At 46.7% G+C, this 15827-nt stretch overlaps 1 protein-coding gene across 4 annotated transcripts; it reads right to left on the bottom strand.

The window, feature by feature from the left end:
• Positions 1 to 10493: 10493 nt before the first annotated feature.
• Positions 10494 to 15112, bottom strand: GSTK1 (glutathione S-transferase kappa 1). 4 transcript variants are annotated; one of them, XM_019933859.3, is made up of 8 exons: positions 14958 to 15112; positions 14353 to 14434; positions 14025 to 14153; positions 13613 to 13713; positions 13419 to 13454; positions 11524 to 11640; positions 11097 to 11246; positions 10494 to 10818 (listed from the first exon to the last, which is right to left on the bottom strand). In XM_019933859.3, the coding sequence occupies exons 1-8, from the start codon at positions 15027 to 15029 to the stop codon at positions 10606 to 10608; spliced, it is 900 nt and encodes a 299-aa protein (XP_019789418.2). In that variant the 5' UTR covers positions 15030 to 15112; the 3' UTR covers positions 10494 to 10605. The 4 variants fall into 4 exon arrangements, with proteins under 4 accessions (XP_019789418.2, XP_019789417.2, XP_004319394.3 ...); XM_019933858.2 differs by having other exon boundaries at positions 14889 to 15044; XM_004319346.4 differs by having other exon boundaries at positions 10559 to 10818; positions 11097 to 11190; positions 14958 to 15111.
• Positions 15113 to 15827: the final 715 nt, after the last annotated feature.

The following is a 15827-nucleotide window of genomic DNA, read 5'->3' as shown; positions in this document are numbered from 1 at the left end:
ATGCAGGGTGGGAGAGTAACAGGGAAGAGAGCCAATTTTGACTCCGTGTGGGATCTGTTTCTTTGACTTTAGCCTTTCTCATTGCTTTTGTTATTATAATCATACATAATGGCCTGCCTCTGGGAACCCTACCCACCTGTGAATGGCTGCGAGAGAGAAGAAATCAACACATCCCCTCCCCGAGGCTGGCCATTCCAAGCGATGTTTTGCGAGACTGATAGTCCTTTTTACTTTACTTCCTCCCCGCCTCTCTCTCTCTATTCTACCTTTTTACTTTACTTCCCTCTCTGATTCTATAAAAGAAACTGGCATCCAGACCCCAATAAGATGTTTTTTGGGGGGACCCTAGTCCGCCATCTTCTTGGTCTACCGGCTTTCCGAATAAAGTCGTGTTCCTTGCCTCAACACCTTGCCTCCCGATTTGTTGGCCCATCGTGTGGCGAGCACAGGGAGCTTGCACTTAGTAAGAGGAGGAGAGCTGGTTGTTATGAAACCGGAGGGAAGGGGTCAGGGCACAACCTTTGAAAGCATGACATAGCCCGAGGACGTGACATAGACTGATTAGAACCAAATGGGTCCAAGATGGCGGACAAGTCAACTTCCACTAGACCTGAGCCTCACAATACACTCACTGTAACAGATCAGCAAGCTAAATGACACCACCCACAGGCGCCATGACAGTTCCGAGACCCACCGTAAGGATCAAAAAGTGGGCGGTGGCCCAATGCCTGGAAATCCCCGCCCCTTCCCAAAATAGCTGGAATACTCCTCCCACTCATTAGCCTAGGAAATTACCCACCCCTACAAAAACTGACAACCCCATAACCCGGTGCCTTTCTCACCTTCTGAGATGGCCCACAGCCTATGGAGTGTGTTTCTCTCTAAATAAATCCACTTCTTATCTATCCGTTTGTCTCTCACTGAATTCTTTCTGCGATGAGACATCAAGAACGGAGCTTCATTAAGTCCTGAAACCAGGTGTGTGATCTCAGTTGGAAGACTGTGGGTTCTGGCCGGGTTTGAGTCCCAGCTGCATGGGTTCGAGTCCCAGTCTGAGGGGCATGGTTTCAGTTGCAGCTGGCCCTTTAAATCTGCGGGTTCCGCATTGACTCACATTCATCCCACTTCACATAGAAAATATTCATAAAAAAAAAAAATCTAGAAAGTTCCAACAAGCGAAACTTGAATTTGCTGAGTGCTGGCAACTGTTTATATAACATTTATATTGTATTTACAGTTATTACAAATCATTTACATTGTTGGGTATTATAAGTAACAGAGATGGTTTTTTTTTTGAAGATGTGGGGGGTAGGAGTTTATTAATTAATTTATTTTTGCTGTGTTGGGTCTTCGTTTCTGTGCGAGGGCTTTCTCTAGTTGTGGCAAGTGGGGACCACTCTTCATCGCGGTGCGCGGGCCTCTCACTATCGCAGCCTCTCTTGTTGCGGAGCACAGGCTCCAGACGCACAGGCTCAGTAGTTGTGGCTCACGGGCCTAGTTGCTCCGCGGCATGTGGGATCCTCCCAGACCAGGGCTCGAACCCGTGTCCCCTGCATTGGCAGGCAGACACTCAACCGTTGCGCCACCAGGGAAGCCCCATAGAGATGGTTTTAAAGTGTACAGGAGGATGTGCTGGGTTGTATGCAAGTACTACACCATTTTATATAAGGGACTTGAGCATCCTCAGATTTTGAGCATTTGTAGGGTTTCACTCCAGTGTGTACTCTATGATATCCAATGAGATGTGAGCTTTGAATGAAGGCTTTTCCACATTCATCGCATTTGGGGGTCCTGGAACCAATCCCCTACCAATACTGAGGGATGAATATCTTGTTTCCACCAATTTTCTTACTATTCAGCTCATAAGGAGAAAGTATGGCTGGGATCAGAAGGACCTACAGTGAATATATTAATAGAAGGAAATTGGCCAAGAGTCACTGGTATGCAATGATAACTAAGAAGGCTTAGTTAAGGAGTGAGCTCTGGGGGGTTTGGGGAGTGTCGGCTGAGAGGTAAGAGGGCCAAAGGGTGAAGGCCTGAAAGTCTACAGTGTGAAAAGTCATGCAGCCTGGGTGAGGTGGGACCTTTGTAGCTTAAGGCTCTTGGTTGCTAGAAGGAGCCTGCACTAGAGAGATTTGTTAAGTACGAACTGGATCCAAGTCATAGGGGCTGGACTGCTGTCTGGCTGTGCCCTACAATATATTCTCTATTTCAATAACTTTAAATAGATTTTCTAAAAATTCCATTTTTAAAAAAATATAAAATGTTAAAAAATATTTAAAAGCTAAAGAAAAACTTGTCCACAATCTCATTGCCCTAACATGGCCACTTAAAATTTCTATACATTTCTTCCAGTCTGTTCACACAAACCAGAATATACTCTAGTTGAGATCAGAGTATGTTCACCATTTTGTTATCTTTAAAAAAACTTTAAACATTGTAACAGAATTGCCTTTTGATATAGTTTTTCTTGTAGTAATTTCTAACAGCCAATAAGATAATATTTTATTGAATGGATATACCATAATTTAACAGACCTTTTTATTATGTTATTCAATAACATTGAGTTTATTTTATTCAATTTTTCTTTTTTTTTCCTCTTGGTCATCAAAATTAATGCTTTAAGAGACAAAAAAATAGATTAGTGGTTGCTAAGGGCTGGAGAGAGGGAGGAATAGGAAGTAACTGTGAATGGATTTATTGCTTTGGGTTAATGAAAATGTTTTCTAATTAGGTAGTAGTGATGCTTGTACAACTCTGTGAATATACCAAAAATACCCCACAACGCATTGAATTTTACACTTTAAAGGGGTGAATTGTACCTCTATAAAGCTGTTTAAAAAATATAATTCTGAAAAAAGAAAAAAAAAAACGCACAACAAAAAATACAATTCTGGGCTTCCCTGGTGGCACAGTGGTTAAGAATCCACCTACCAATGCAGGGGACACGTGTTCGAGCCCTGGTCTGGGAAGATCCCACGTGCCACGGAGCAACTAAGCCCATGAGCCACAACTACTGAAGCCCGTGTGCCACAACTACTGAGCCCGTGTGCCTAGAGCTCATGGTGCTCCACAACAAGAGAAGCCACCGCAGTGAGAAGCCTGCGCACCACAGTGGAAGAGTATCCCCCACTCGCCACAACTAGAGAAAAGCCCGTGCGCAGCAACGAAGACCCAAAGCAGCCAAAAAAAATATATATATATATATATATATATATATATATATATATATATATATATATATAATTCTATCTTCTTGGGTGTAATTTTTCCTTCTTTTGGGGTTATTTCCTCCAGCTGAATTCTAAAGGATGTCATTACTGAGACAAGCATGGTGAAAGTTTTTATTGCCCTGAATGCATGTGGCCAAACTCCTTCCCAAAGTTTTTACTTTCCTTTTTTCTTTATCAACTTAGTATCCTTAGCAGAATATGAATTCACCACTTAATTCAATTGTCTTTCCGCTTTCTACTTGCCAGCTTCCCACAAAGCACCAGGCTAGAGGTTGGAACTCTCCTCTTGGCTGGTCTACCACACTGCCTCATCTTGGAGGATAATGGTGCAGGGAAGTGGGTGGTCAGGGGAAAAGGGAGAAGTGCAGATAATCCACAGACTTCCTGGGAAGGGTCACGGGCGTCTACCGCTGTGTGCTGCTGTGTCTCCAGATTTCTGTGGTTTTGTGTTTCTGAATCTGGATCTGTTTTATACTTACAGCCAACATGTGTGGAGTGTTTTGTACGTACTGCTCATTGTGCTAAATGCTTTACACAAATTAGGTAACTTAAAATATAATGTAATAAGGGGTAGTTATTATATCATTTTGTAGGTGAGGTCAGAGACTTGAGAAAAATACATAGCTAATCGAGGGTGGGTCAAGATTTGAACCCACAGTCCCAGTCCAGAGCACTGGCTCTTAACCACTATGTCATCCAACTCTTAACACTTTTTTTTTGGCTGCCTAATTTAACACAACACCTATGACATTCTAAGATTGTTACCCTGGTCTTCCCTGGAGGAGTGGTTAGATGCCATTTCCCCCATTGTTTGTCGTCTTAAGAAAAGACTGATTTTCAGGTAGCAAAAGGGAATATCAGAAGATAAAATAAGGTTATTGGCCTATAAAGCAAGATTAGGAAATTAAGATTGTAGTCTCTATCAGGATGCTCATCTTTTATGAGCTAATTAAGACTGATTATAAAAAGTAACATTTTAACTGAACAGCTCTTAGAAGCCTCATGTGCACGTGACTTCTTCTAACACAGTGTTGGTGGGAAACAATTTGGTCCACATCCACAATCTCATTTGATCCTTAATAACAATCGTGGGGTAAATCTGATTATCATTTTCACGTTACAGAGGAGGAAACCAGCTCAGAGAAAGCCCATGATTTGTTTAGTTAGAATCAAACTCAGAATCTTGATCTTTGAACTCTGTTGAGGGTTTTTTCTTCTGTGTTAGTTGCCTTACAGCTCCTCCAAATGGGTAGGGAAGGTGGTTAAATGATATAACAGGAAGTAAATCAGAAACATTGCTATTTTGGGGACGGAAGTGCTTTCAAAGAATCCTCAAGTATGTAAGGATAAATATTACCCTCACCAGCTAGTTGTAACATTGTACAAAGCTCACTGGGAATGAACTGAGTGAACAATGGTGTTCAGTGCTGTCAGGTATTCAGCACTATGCCACAAAAAGCAACCCTGAAATTTAAGAAACTGAGTGTGGTTTTTGCCAAGTAACAAAAAGCATTGTTTTTATTAGAAAATTCTACAGATAGTGGCAACAGTGTCCCACATAACTGTGTCCCCATACATGAGAAAATAGGGCTGTATTGTGGTTAATCACATATTTTTTGGAGATGGCCAAGCCAGGTTTCAAATCTCAGCTCTACCACTTAACTGTGTGACCTTGGGTAAGTACTTAACCTTTCTGGGCTTCAGTTTCTAATTTGTAAATTGGTGAAAATAAGCCCAAGCTTATCACCCCTTTCCCACCCCGCTCCTGCAGCCCGGCTCTGACCCAGGAGCTACAGCCAAAGTCTGAGTGTAATGGCCACACCAGGGACCCACCAACAGGGCCACCATCCTGTCACAGGGACTGGATTTCACTGTGGAGCACTTGTTTGTAACTTACATTGTACATCGTCCTCTGCTAATCTCTAGTTATCTATGCAGGAAATGTAACACTTTTGATCTTGGTCTCCAGGATTTTCTGAGGTGGATAGAAAGATGACAGCCTGACACGCTGTATGAAAGAGTTAATGATTTAGTTTAGCTTAGTTTAGTTTTGTTTTGCGGTACGGGGGCCTCTCACTGTTGTGGCCTCTCCCGTTGCGGAGCACAGGCTCCGGACGCGCAGGCTCAGCGGCCATGGCTCACAGGCCCAGCCGCTCCGCGGCATGTGGGATCTTCCTGGACCGGGGTACGAACCCGTGTCCCCTGCATCGGCAGGCGGACTCTCAACCACTGCGCCGCCAGGGAAGCCCAAGAGTTAATGATTAAACACAGTATCTGAGATAGTATCAATGTGTGAAAGTATCAATGTGTGGATATTAACACTTTTTTTTTTTTTTTTTTTTTGCTGTACGCGGTCCTCTCACTGTTGTGGCCTCTCCCGTTGCAGAGCACAGGCTCTGGACGCGCAGGCCCAGCGGCCATGGCTCACGGGCCCAGCTGCTCTGCGGCACACGGGATCCTCCCGGACCGGGGCACGAACCCGCGTCCCCTGCATCGGCAGGCGGACTCTCAACCACTGCGCCACCAGGGAAGCCCATATTAACAAATTTTTTTAAACATAAAACTTAAAGATATAGATTACTAAAGATAATTATTTTAGTTAAAAAAATAATCTATACTCATAGTATACATTTCAACAGTTAAAAAGGATTAGAGGGGCTTCTAATTTCATTATACTTTATTACATATCTATCCATCACTTTATCCATCAATATATCTTATTTTTTGATACATTTCAAAGTAGGCTGCAGACATCAGCACACTTCCACCTAGCTACTTCAGCGTGCATAAAAGTAACAAGAATTAAATACTAGTTTCCAGTTAACTTTTTTTTTTAAAGTAAAATTTGCATGCAGTGAATTGCACAGATTTTAACTGGACCATTCCATGAGTTCTGATAAAATTTACATTGGTGTAACCCAAACTCCAATCAAGATAGGAAACATTACTATCACCCAGAAAGTTCCATCATTCCCCTTCCCACTCAACCCCATAGGCAAAAAGATGTTCAATATTATTAGGGAAATGGAAATTCAAATCACAATGAGATACCACTACACACCAATCAGAAAAGGTAAAATAAGAAATTGTAATAACACCAAATGCTGGTGAGGATGTGGAAAAATTGGATCACTCATGAATTGCCGGTGTGAAGGGAAAATGGTATGGCTACTCCGGAAAAGTAGGGCAGTTTCTTTACAACACTAAACATTCGCTTACCACATGACTCAGCAACTACTCCTGGCATTTACCCCAGAGAAATGAAAATTCATGTGCACACACAAACCTGTACATGCATGTTCATAGCAGCTTTACCTGGGATAGCCCCTGTGAGATTGTGATTGATAGGATATATATATATATATATATATATATATATTTATATACACATATTTGGATATTCAGATGACCAAAATATATTTCTCATATATATGTGGTTTTAGTCCACAGTTCCTGGCTCACAGCTTCCAAAAGCCTTGTAATTTCCTAAGCGTTGACAGTGATAAGGGTGTCTTTTGTGAATGAAGTGACTTTTAGAAGCACCTGAAGATCGGGGGGGGGGGGGGGCTGGTTGCCAGGAGAACCAACCAAGTGATTAGAGGGTTGGAATTTTCAGTTCCACTCCCTGATTTCTGGGGAGGAGAGAGGAGCTTGAGGTTAAATCCATTGCCATTGGCCAGAGATTTAGTCAATCATGACTATGTAATGAAGTCTCCATAAAAACCCCATTTTCGGAGAGCTTCCACAATGGGAGACCAGGATGCTTCCATGTGCCACCATGCTGGTCACCAAGCTCCAGAGGACAAAAGCTCCTTTGTTCAGGACCTCACCCTATGTATCCTTCATCTCCATGAGGACAGAAGCTCCTTTGTTCAGGACCTCACCCTATGTATCTCTTCATCTGGGTTTTGAATCATATCCTTTAATATACTTTTATAATAAATCAGTAATCTAGTGAGTAAATGGGTTTTATTGAGTTCTGTGAGCCGTTCTAGCAAATTAATTAAACCCGAGAAGGGGGTCATGGGAACCTCTGGTTTATAACCAGTCTGTCAGAAGCACAGGTGATGACCTGGACTTGCACCTGGAAGTGGAGGGTGGTCTTACACGTGGAATGTAATGCTATCTCCGGGTAGATAGTGTCAGAATTGAGTTGAATTCTTGAAAACCCTGCTGGCATCCGAAAATTGCTTGCTGGTGTGGGAAAGCCTACACACACACAAACACACAAACACACTCACGCTGGAATTTGAAATTTTTCAGCCCCAAAGTGGAAACAACTTAAATGTCCTTCAACAGGTTAAACAAACTGGCACATCCATACCAAGGAACAGGACTCAGCAACAAAAAGAAAAAAGCTACAAACTACAGAGACACATAGTACCTTGGGTGGACCTCAGGGGGTTATGCTGAGTGAAAACAAGCCAATCTGATTCCGTTCATACAGCCCTCGTAAAATGACAACTATGTGAACAGATCGTGGTTGCCAAGGGTTAGGGAAGTGGGGAGGGAGGGAGGGAGGTGGCTATAGCTACGAAAAGGGCAGTATGAGGGTTCCCTAAGCTGGAAGCATTCTGTGTCTAGACTGTGGTTGTGGTGACATGAGTCTACAGGTTATAAAATTATACGGAATTAAACACAGACACACAAATGTGTGCATATCAAACTGACGAAATCTGAATGAGGTTGATGGATTGTATCAATGCCAATTTTCTGGTTGTGTTATTGTACCAGACACGCAAGATGTCACCATTGGGGAAACTGGATGAAGGGTATATGGAATCTCTGTATTATGCCTGACATTTGTGTTAAAAAAAAAAAAAAGGGCATTTCTCAAAGTATACACAAAAAAGTGAAGAGTGGGAAAGGGAGAACTCTTCACTTTTCATTTCACACCTTGCTCTGTTTTTTGTTTTTGTTTTACCACACGCATGCAATACTTTGTTGTCTTTAATTACCACTTGTGTTTTGGTTCTGTAAAAAAATATCACTTTTGGGACTTCCCTGGTGGTCCAGTGGTAAAGAATCCACCTTCCAATTCAGGGGACGTGGGTTTGATCCCTGGTCAGGGAACTAAGACCCTACCTGCCGTGGGAAAACTAAGACCACGTGCCACAACTACTGAGCTCACGTGCCTCAGCGAGAGAGCCCACGTGCTGCAAACTACAGAGCCCACAGCGCCCTGGAGGCCGCACGCCATAGCTAGAGAGAAGCCCGCACACCACAATTAGAGAGAAGCCCGTGAAGCTGGCACACTGCAACAAAGACACATGCAGCCAAAAAAAAAAAATATATATATATATATATATATATATATATATATAATTTTAAAGAATTTTACCTAAAAAGTTGTGTTTTAGAAGCATAATATTATTTGGTAAGCTTGGAATTTGAATTACAACACAAGGAAGTGGTTCAGTATTGAATTCTGAGCATTGACATAATTGCAAATTTTATATTACAACTGTTGATCAGAAGGAGAGGAGAGGAAGCAACTAAGCATGAAACGGTTTAAATTATAGAAAAGAGTGTTCCTTAACTGAAATAAAATATAGCTGCATTTGGAGGCTTTTCCTTTTCTCGCTGTGATGGTTAGTTTTATGTGGCAAGTTGACTGTGCTAACGGATGCCCAAATTGCTGATAAAACATAATTTCTGGGTGTGCCTGCGAGGGTGTTTCCAGAAGAGATTAGCATTTGAATCCGTAGAAGAGGTGGTTCTCACCAATGCGGGTTTTCATCATCCAATCCATTGAGGGCCCGAATAGCACAAAAAGGCAGAAGGGAGAATTTGCTCTGTTTGAACGGAGACAGCCATCTTCTCCTTCCCTCGGACATTGGCTCTCCTGGTTCTCAGGCCTTTGAACTTGGACTGGAACTGACCCCAGCTTTCCTGGGCCTCCAGCTTGCAGATGGCAAATGATGGGACTCCTCAGCTTCCGCAGTCATGTGAGCCAATACCTCACAATAAATCTTTCTATATATTTATAAACATCCTATTGATTCTTTTTGGGAAAACCCTAATATAATCATTTTTTATTCTATTTGGCATAAGTTCAGACATTAAAATCTAGATCACACGTGTTAAGGATTAGTCTAGAAATTGTCTCATTCCTTCAGTGAAGATTAAATTCTTCTATTGGATTAGAAAAATAGGATGCTAGGACTTCCCTGGTGGCGCAGTGGTTAAGAATCTGCCTGCCAATGCAGGGAACATGGGTTTGAGCCCTGGTCCGGGAAGATCCCACATGCCGCGGAGCAGCTGAGCCCGTGCGCCACAACTGCTGAGCCTGTGCTCTAAAGCCCATGAGCCACAACTACTGAGCCCACATGCCACAACTACTGAAGCCCACGCACCTAGAGCCCGTGCTCAACAAGAGAAGCACACGCACCGCAACGAAGAGCAGCCCCTGTACGCCGCAACTAGAGAAAGCCCGCCTGCAGCAGCGAAGACCCAACGCAGCCAATAAATAAATGAATGAATGAATGAATGAATAACTGTAAAAAAAAAAAAAAAGAGTACTACTCTTAAAAAAAAGGAAAAGAAAAATAGGACGCTAGAGCCTTTAAAGGAAGAGTGGCCAGGACTGGGGAATCTGCCTCTACAGTAAGAGATTATACCACGTTAGTCTGGGGGCGACAAAGAAGTCCAGACCCTATCGCAACACAAGGCATCCTGGTGATCGTACAGTGGGCACAGAAAGAGCAGGGACTTTGGATTAATAACTGGGGGAGTGGGAAAGCTATCGGTTTGTGTGGGAGGGAACAGGGGTCATAATAAGCCGGGAGAAAGGCCTGAGTTTTCCTTGGGATCTGCTTTGTGGGTGAGGGGAAGGAACCATAAGGGGACGAGCAAGGTCTTCAGGCCATGGCAGCTCCGGCCAGTCTCCTTGCCTGGCCTTGTCCTGGTTAGAGTAGCTGGACCCCGTTTACATATCTGGATGCAAGCTCAGTCATGCTCTGGCTCCCTCCAGCCTTCATTCCCCAGGGGCTTCTGGCCCCAGCCCTGTCTCAGGCACCACGGCTGGTCAGAAGACAGTGCCCAACTGGTTAGGGGCAAAATCCATCCGGCTTAGTTTTCTGTCTCTGACAGACTCAGGAAGCTTCTGTAGAAGAGAAAGAAGGACTGTTTCCTGCTCCCTCCACATAAGCTGCCCCAAGGTGGGCAGCGGGCTGGGAGCACACAGTGAGCTGCTCTTCTCAAACACCTAGAATGGCCAGGTGTGATCGCAGGAACAAGAACACACAAACACCAGGGAAGTCACAGACCCAGAAATACGATGCCTGATGGCATTAGGTTTATTTTGTGGGAAGCAGAGTTTGGGGCTCTCGAAAGGCACTCGTGAGGCACAGAAGTAACGGCAGCCGTGAGACTAACGGTAGACGGTGTACTGCAGAGCCCCCCGCCCGCATCCCCCAGGGCCGGAGAGGAACCTCTGTGAGACAGGAAACCAGAGTCCCAGGGCCCCACGGTGGAGGAGGGGTAGGAGATAGTCTGCTTTTTTATACCAGTAACTCTGCTGCTTCTGGGCTTCCTTAGAGTCTGGCAGTTGCAGCTGGAGGCACAGGGCCCATCCACTTCTCTCCTGGATGGAGAAAATCATGCCAGAGGCTGGCCGCATAGGCCCCTGGGGGTTCTCTAGGACGAGCTCCGCCTGGCTTCAAGGTACAGAGGCTTCCTTCTCTCCTGTGGGAGAAGGTGGCCCCCTCCCCATTCCACCTCAGGCACACCTGTGTCTGTATGAGGCTCCATTACTGGAAGGGCCTAGAACATTCTTTTTTGTGCTCTGAATCCATCCTTCTGGGCAACTGATATTACGCAGCGGTGGGGTCCAGGGCAGCTCAGCATGAACCTGCAACTTACCCAGAAGGTGTGCCAGCAGCTCCATCCGGTCAGAGCCAAACAGCATGTAGGTTTCATCATCCAGGTGGGCCACAGTGACAGGCAGCCCAAAGGCCTGGAGAAAGCAGTCGGCGTGCAGGAAGGAGGGTGATGGAGCAGGTGGTTATTGGGCTGCCATTGAAGGCTGCACGTCAATACTGGTCTGAGGTCACAGACACAAAGCAGCCAGAGGCGTCCGATAAGAGGCTCCGGGTCTCTAGGGAGAGTTCTGTCTCCTCTCTCACCATCTAGCTCCCTCCCTTCCTTTCCTGGGGTCCAGGGAAAGGAAGGGAGAGGGTGAGGGTGGCCTGGGAGAGCCAGGAGGGCTCACGGTTGGTGAGCAGCTTTTGGACAGGAGCATGGGGACCCTGTCTCAGCACTAAGGCTGGGGACACACAGAGTTGCTCACCCCGTATTTGCAGGCTGCATCAGTGGTCTCCTTGAGCTGGTTCTTCACCTGTGGTGTTGAGACCCTTTCCAGAAGTTCCCGGGCTCGTCCCGTGGACATGCCAGCCTTCTCTGCAGCCTGAAGGGATGGGGTAGGGAACACAACTGTGTCTGCATTAGTGGGGGAGGGGAATCTCAGGAAAAAACCGGTTTTTTAAATTTTGTGTCCCCACGTTATCCTGGCAATGCCTTTACCCACCCATGAGTGGAGGTCTATCCTTGCCAACGGGGGCTGTTTTTCCCTTCAAAATCATGAGATGGGTGGAAAGAGTGGGTGGCAGAGGCAGAGTTGCAGAAATCTAATGCCAGAGGGCATCTTAGAGACCAGCTTCCCAACCACTTTGTCAACAGATGAGCCTGAAGTCCAGAAACGTACATATCTTGGTCAGTGTTGAAGAGCTTGTTAGTAGCAGAGCCAATGCTAGAGTCTGAGTCCCCTGACAGTAAGTCTGGGGCTCGTGCCTTCCTACTTCTTAGAACTCCTGAATCAAGGGCTGGGCTCTAATTCCTATAGAATTTCCTGCGGACTCTGGACAAGGCACACGGCTACAGCTATGAGTGTCTGGCTTCAAGAGAACGTTGAAGGCTTCAGTTTGGGGTTTGCTGGGATCGGTGGCTCTTCACTTTAGCTGCACATATGAGAATCTCCTGGCGGAGCTTTTGAAAATCCCAGTTTGCATGTCATCCCTGAGTACAAGTACGTCGGAATTTCTGGGCGGTGGTGCGCAGGTGATTTTAATATACAGCCAGGGTTGACAACCACTGGGACCTGACCTCCACGACCTGGACTGGGAAATGCAAAGTCATCCATGACGTTGTCTTTGACCACATGAGGGAATTGTGTTCTGACCAAGGGTTCAATAATAGGGCAGTGGTTAACTAAACAAATCCACTGAATGGAATGCTATGTGGAAACTAACAATTATACTCTCCGAGAGTTTTAAATGGCATGGAAAAGGACTGTTAAATATTAAGTGAAAAAGCAAGCCTGGGCATAGACTTTGCAAGAATAAAAACATGAAGGATACATTGGCATGCTTTGTATGTTTAACTTTTTTGTGACTTGTCGTTTTATCTATTACATTTGAATATGCCTCAACTGTCTTTTGTAAACTTAAGGGAAAAAAAAATATGGTGTTGAATTTTCCGATTCAATCCTGCAGAAACACTTACTTGTCATAGCCCTATCTATGGCTGGCACACATTTTAACGTTTTGAGCTATTTCCATTTTTCTCACTCAGGCTTCTGCGTAATTTTGGCTTGAGTCAGTTATCTCTTTTTGTCTTTTTTTTTTTTTTTGCGGTACGTGGGCCTCTCACTCCCGTGGCCTCTCCCGTTGCGGAGCACAGGCTCCGGACACGCAGGCCCAGCGGCCATGGCTCACAGGCCCAGCCGCTCCACGGCATGTGGGATCTTCCCGGACTGGGGCACGAACCCGTGTCCCCTGCATCGGCAGGCGGACTCTCAACCACTGCACCACCAGGGAAGCCCTCTTTTTGTCTTTTTAAAGCCTGTTTTTAAAGTCTCCTGGATGTGATGGTGAGGTCTGTGTTGGAGTCTTTGGGGCCAAGACTTGCCAGTACTTCACATCTGCAGGTGCCAACATTCAACACCTCTCTCCCACTGGCTTCTTGCATCAAATACGTGCTACCCATGTAGAATGGTGCACTTCCTCTTTCAACCATGGGATAGTCTTTCGCGAGTCCTCTTACTTCCAACCCTTTAGTAATTTCGCCTATCAAAGATCCTTTCTCCCCTAACTATGACCTCTTCTACCCAATAAGAAAACGATGTTCTCTTTGCCCCCGGAGGTCAACTATCCTCAGACTCCCCACGGGAGGAGTGGGGACACTCACGGCCAGGATGCTCTGGGGCTCCGTGATGTCTTCGTCCTGGAAAAAAGAGGACACTCAGTACAAGGTGAGGGGCGTGATGGAGGACACTAGGTCAGTGAACGATGGGGAAGGCAGGACCTGGACTGAGCCTAGGACAGGGTCATCGAATCATCCAGGGTCTCCCTGCAAGTGGGTTCCCAGAGCCCCGCCCTCACCCGTGACCAGACGCGCATCCACAGTTCCCTGGACACTTTCTCCAGCAACTCCGGGTGCTCCAGTTTCACGATGGTGAGGAAGCGCATGGCTGTCAAACTTCCTGTGGGACAGAGGCACTCAGAGGTAGGGCTCCTCTAGCTTGTTTCCCCATGGAAGACCAGCTCTTTCCTGCTTCTGACACCCCCCAGTGCTCCAACGCCCTCAGGCTCCCACCCACGTTTCTTATAACCCGTTTGTCCTGCTCTCCCTCCCCTGACATCCTCAAACCTTCTGCTCCCTTAACTCTGATCCTGAGTTTTCCCAAGGCTTGTTTCACTTCATGGAATCACCCGAACCCCTCCTTTCTGGTCCTGCAATCTCCAAATCCACTCCTCTCTACTTGAGGCCCCATCTACATCCCACTCTCTTCACCTTTTTCAAAGATCACAAAGAAGAAATCCTTGGGTAAGTGGATGGGAACCTGGAGATACCGTCCCAGGCGCCTAACGTCATTTTTCAAGTATAGGGCTTTGCGGGGAAGCAAAGCTGGCGGCTGGTTTCCTGCAAGCAGAAAGTTGGGCTCACTGGCGAGGGACGACCTAAGGGTCCCAGGACTGGGGGACCCCTACCGGGGCTTCAGGTAGAGGGCATGTTACTAGCTGCTGCCGCCAATATGAAGACCCAGTGGAGGGCCACTCCCCTGGGCCTTTGCAATCAGTCTTCCCTCAAATCCCTGCCGGAAACGCTGCTGCCTTCATACCGCTGTCTTTCATGATTCCTGCAATTAAGGTCGGGCGCAGCTGCAGGCTGACGTTCCAGATGTTCTTATACCGGCACAGGACCTGCAGGGCGGGGGCGAAGATAGAGAGTGAAAATGGCTGAGGGAGGGGAAGGGTGCTTCACGGCAGTCATCAGCCAGAAGCTATAGGCGCAGACAAGGGGTTATGAGGACGTCCTAAATTGTTTGGTTTGAAAGGGCAAAACCCTCTCCACTGCTAGAAATCGACCCCAGGACCTTTGCTCCTGTGGACAGTTTTTAATCTGTTCTTCACTCCACACACACCCCCACCAAACGGAAATCGGAGGGCTACGAAGAGGGCTTATATCCTGATTCTCTGAAGTTGATCATCTTCTTAACCACTGGGGGAAGCCCCTGCCTTAGGCTATAAGGGTTCGACCTGGAGCCAGCGATCGTATCCGGTTTACCAACAAAGTGACCTTCAGCCTGGCTCTCTATCTGCTTGTCCTAAACCGCGTCGGGCAGCGCCAGGACTTTCACGAGATTGCGGTCCCTACGCCCTTCGCTCGCCCTTCCCTCTGCCCTCGTCCTCCAAGCCCCGGCCGAAGCGGCTCCCCCGGCGTCACCTCGAAGGCCAGCCAGGAATAGGGGGACAGCACATCGTAGAAGAGTTCGAGAGTCCGCGGCAGCGGTCCCATGGTGCAACTGGGCGCAGGCGAAGCCACCACGGCCCCGGAAGCGCGCCGGCTTCCTTCCTCCTGCGCGCGGCGACCCCGCCCCGGCGCCCGGCGGCCCCGCCCCGGCGCCCGGCCTCCCCGGAGGACCGCCCCGCCCCGCCCCGGCCGCGCAGCCTCGCAGGGGAAATCCGCCCCCGGGACAGAGTCAGGTGGTTGGTCGGAGTGTGGGGGGCCACCCGAGGGCGGCCGTGGAGGGCGAGGGTGAGGGGCGTCCCCTGGGGAGCGCGCCGCTGTGGTGACCCGCTCACCTCGTGGTCACCGCCCTGCCCTGGGGTGGAGTCTGGGGCAAAGGGGCGTGGTTTGAGATGCACTTGCCTCTTGCTTAGCTGTGCACCTCTGGCAAGCCTGTTGACCTCTCTGAACCACAGTATCCTCGTCCCTCGTAAAAATAGGCATAAAAATACGGGATATATAATGGTAACCCTACCTATAGACTTGTGAGGAGTGAAAGAGTTCCTATTCACGTTAGTTATTAGTGTTAGTTGGCAGTTACAAGAACTTTCTGGGACTGGGGCAGAGTAAGAAGTGCCCCAATGATACTTTTGTTTGTTTGTTTTGTTTTTAATTTCTCAAGAGTTTAGGACGATGTCTGGAATATATTTGGTAATCAATACATATTGTGAGTGAGTGAAGGAAAGGAGACCTTATTGCAACGATAATTGGAGGGATAATGGGAATGGTCTGCCCTACTTTTACCGGTAAGTATGTCATGTTGTCTTATACTGGGATTACATTTAATGCAAAGAAACAGAACTTTCT

Source organism: Tursiops truncatus, chromosome 9, assembly GCF_011762595.2.
Source record: "Tursiops truncatus isolate mTurTru1 chromosome 9, mTurTru1.mat.Y, whole genome shotgun sequence".
NCBI lineage: Eukaryota > Metazoa > Chordata > Mammalia > Artiodactyla > Delphinidae > Tursiops > Tursiops truncatus.
Note: the sequence above shows the minus strand (reverse complement) of the source record. Positions and strands in the feature narration are given on the sequence as shown.

Coding starts and splice junctions, on each gene's coding strand:
- GSTK1 (XM_019933858.2), bottom strand. CDS start 15,029: ATGGGACCGCTGCCGCGGACTCTCGAACTCTTCTACGATGTGCTGTCC. Junction 11,641..13,418: donor AGCCCCAGAGCATCCTGGCC/GTGAGTGTCCCC, acceptor CCATCCCTTCAG/GCTGCAGAGAAGGCTGGCAT. Junction 11,247..11,523: donor ATGCAGCCTGCAAATACGGG/GTGAGCAACTCT, acceptor CTTCAATGGCAG/CCCAATAACCACCTGCTCCA.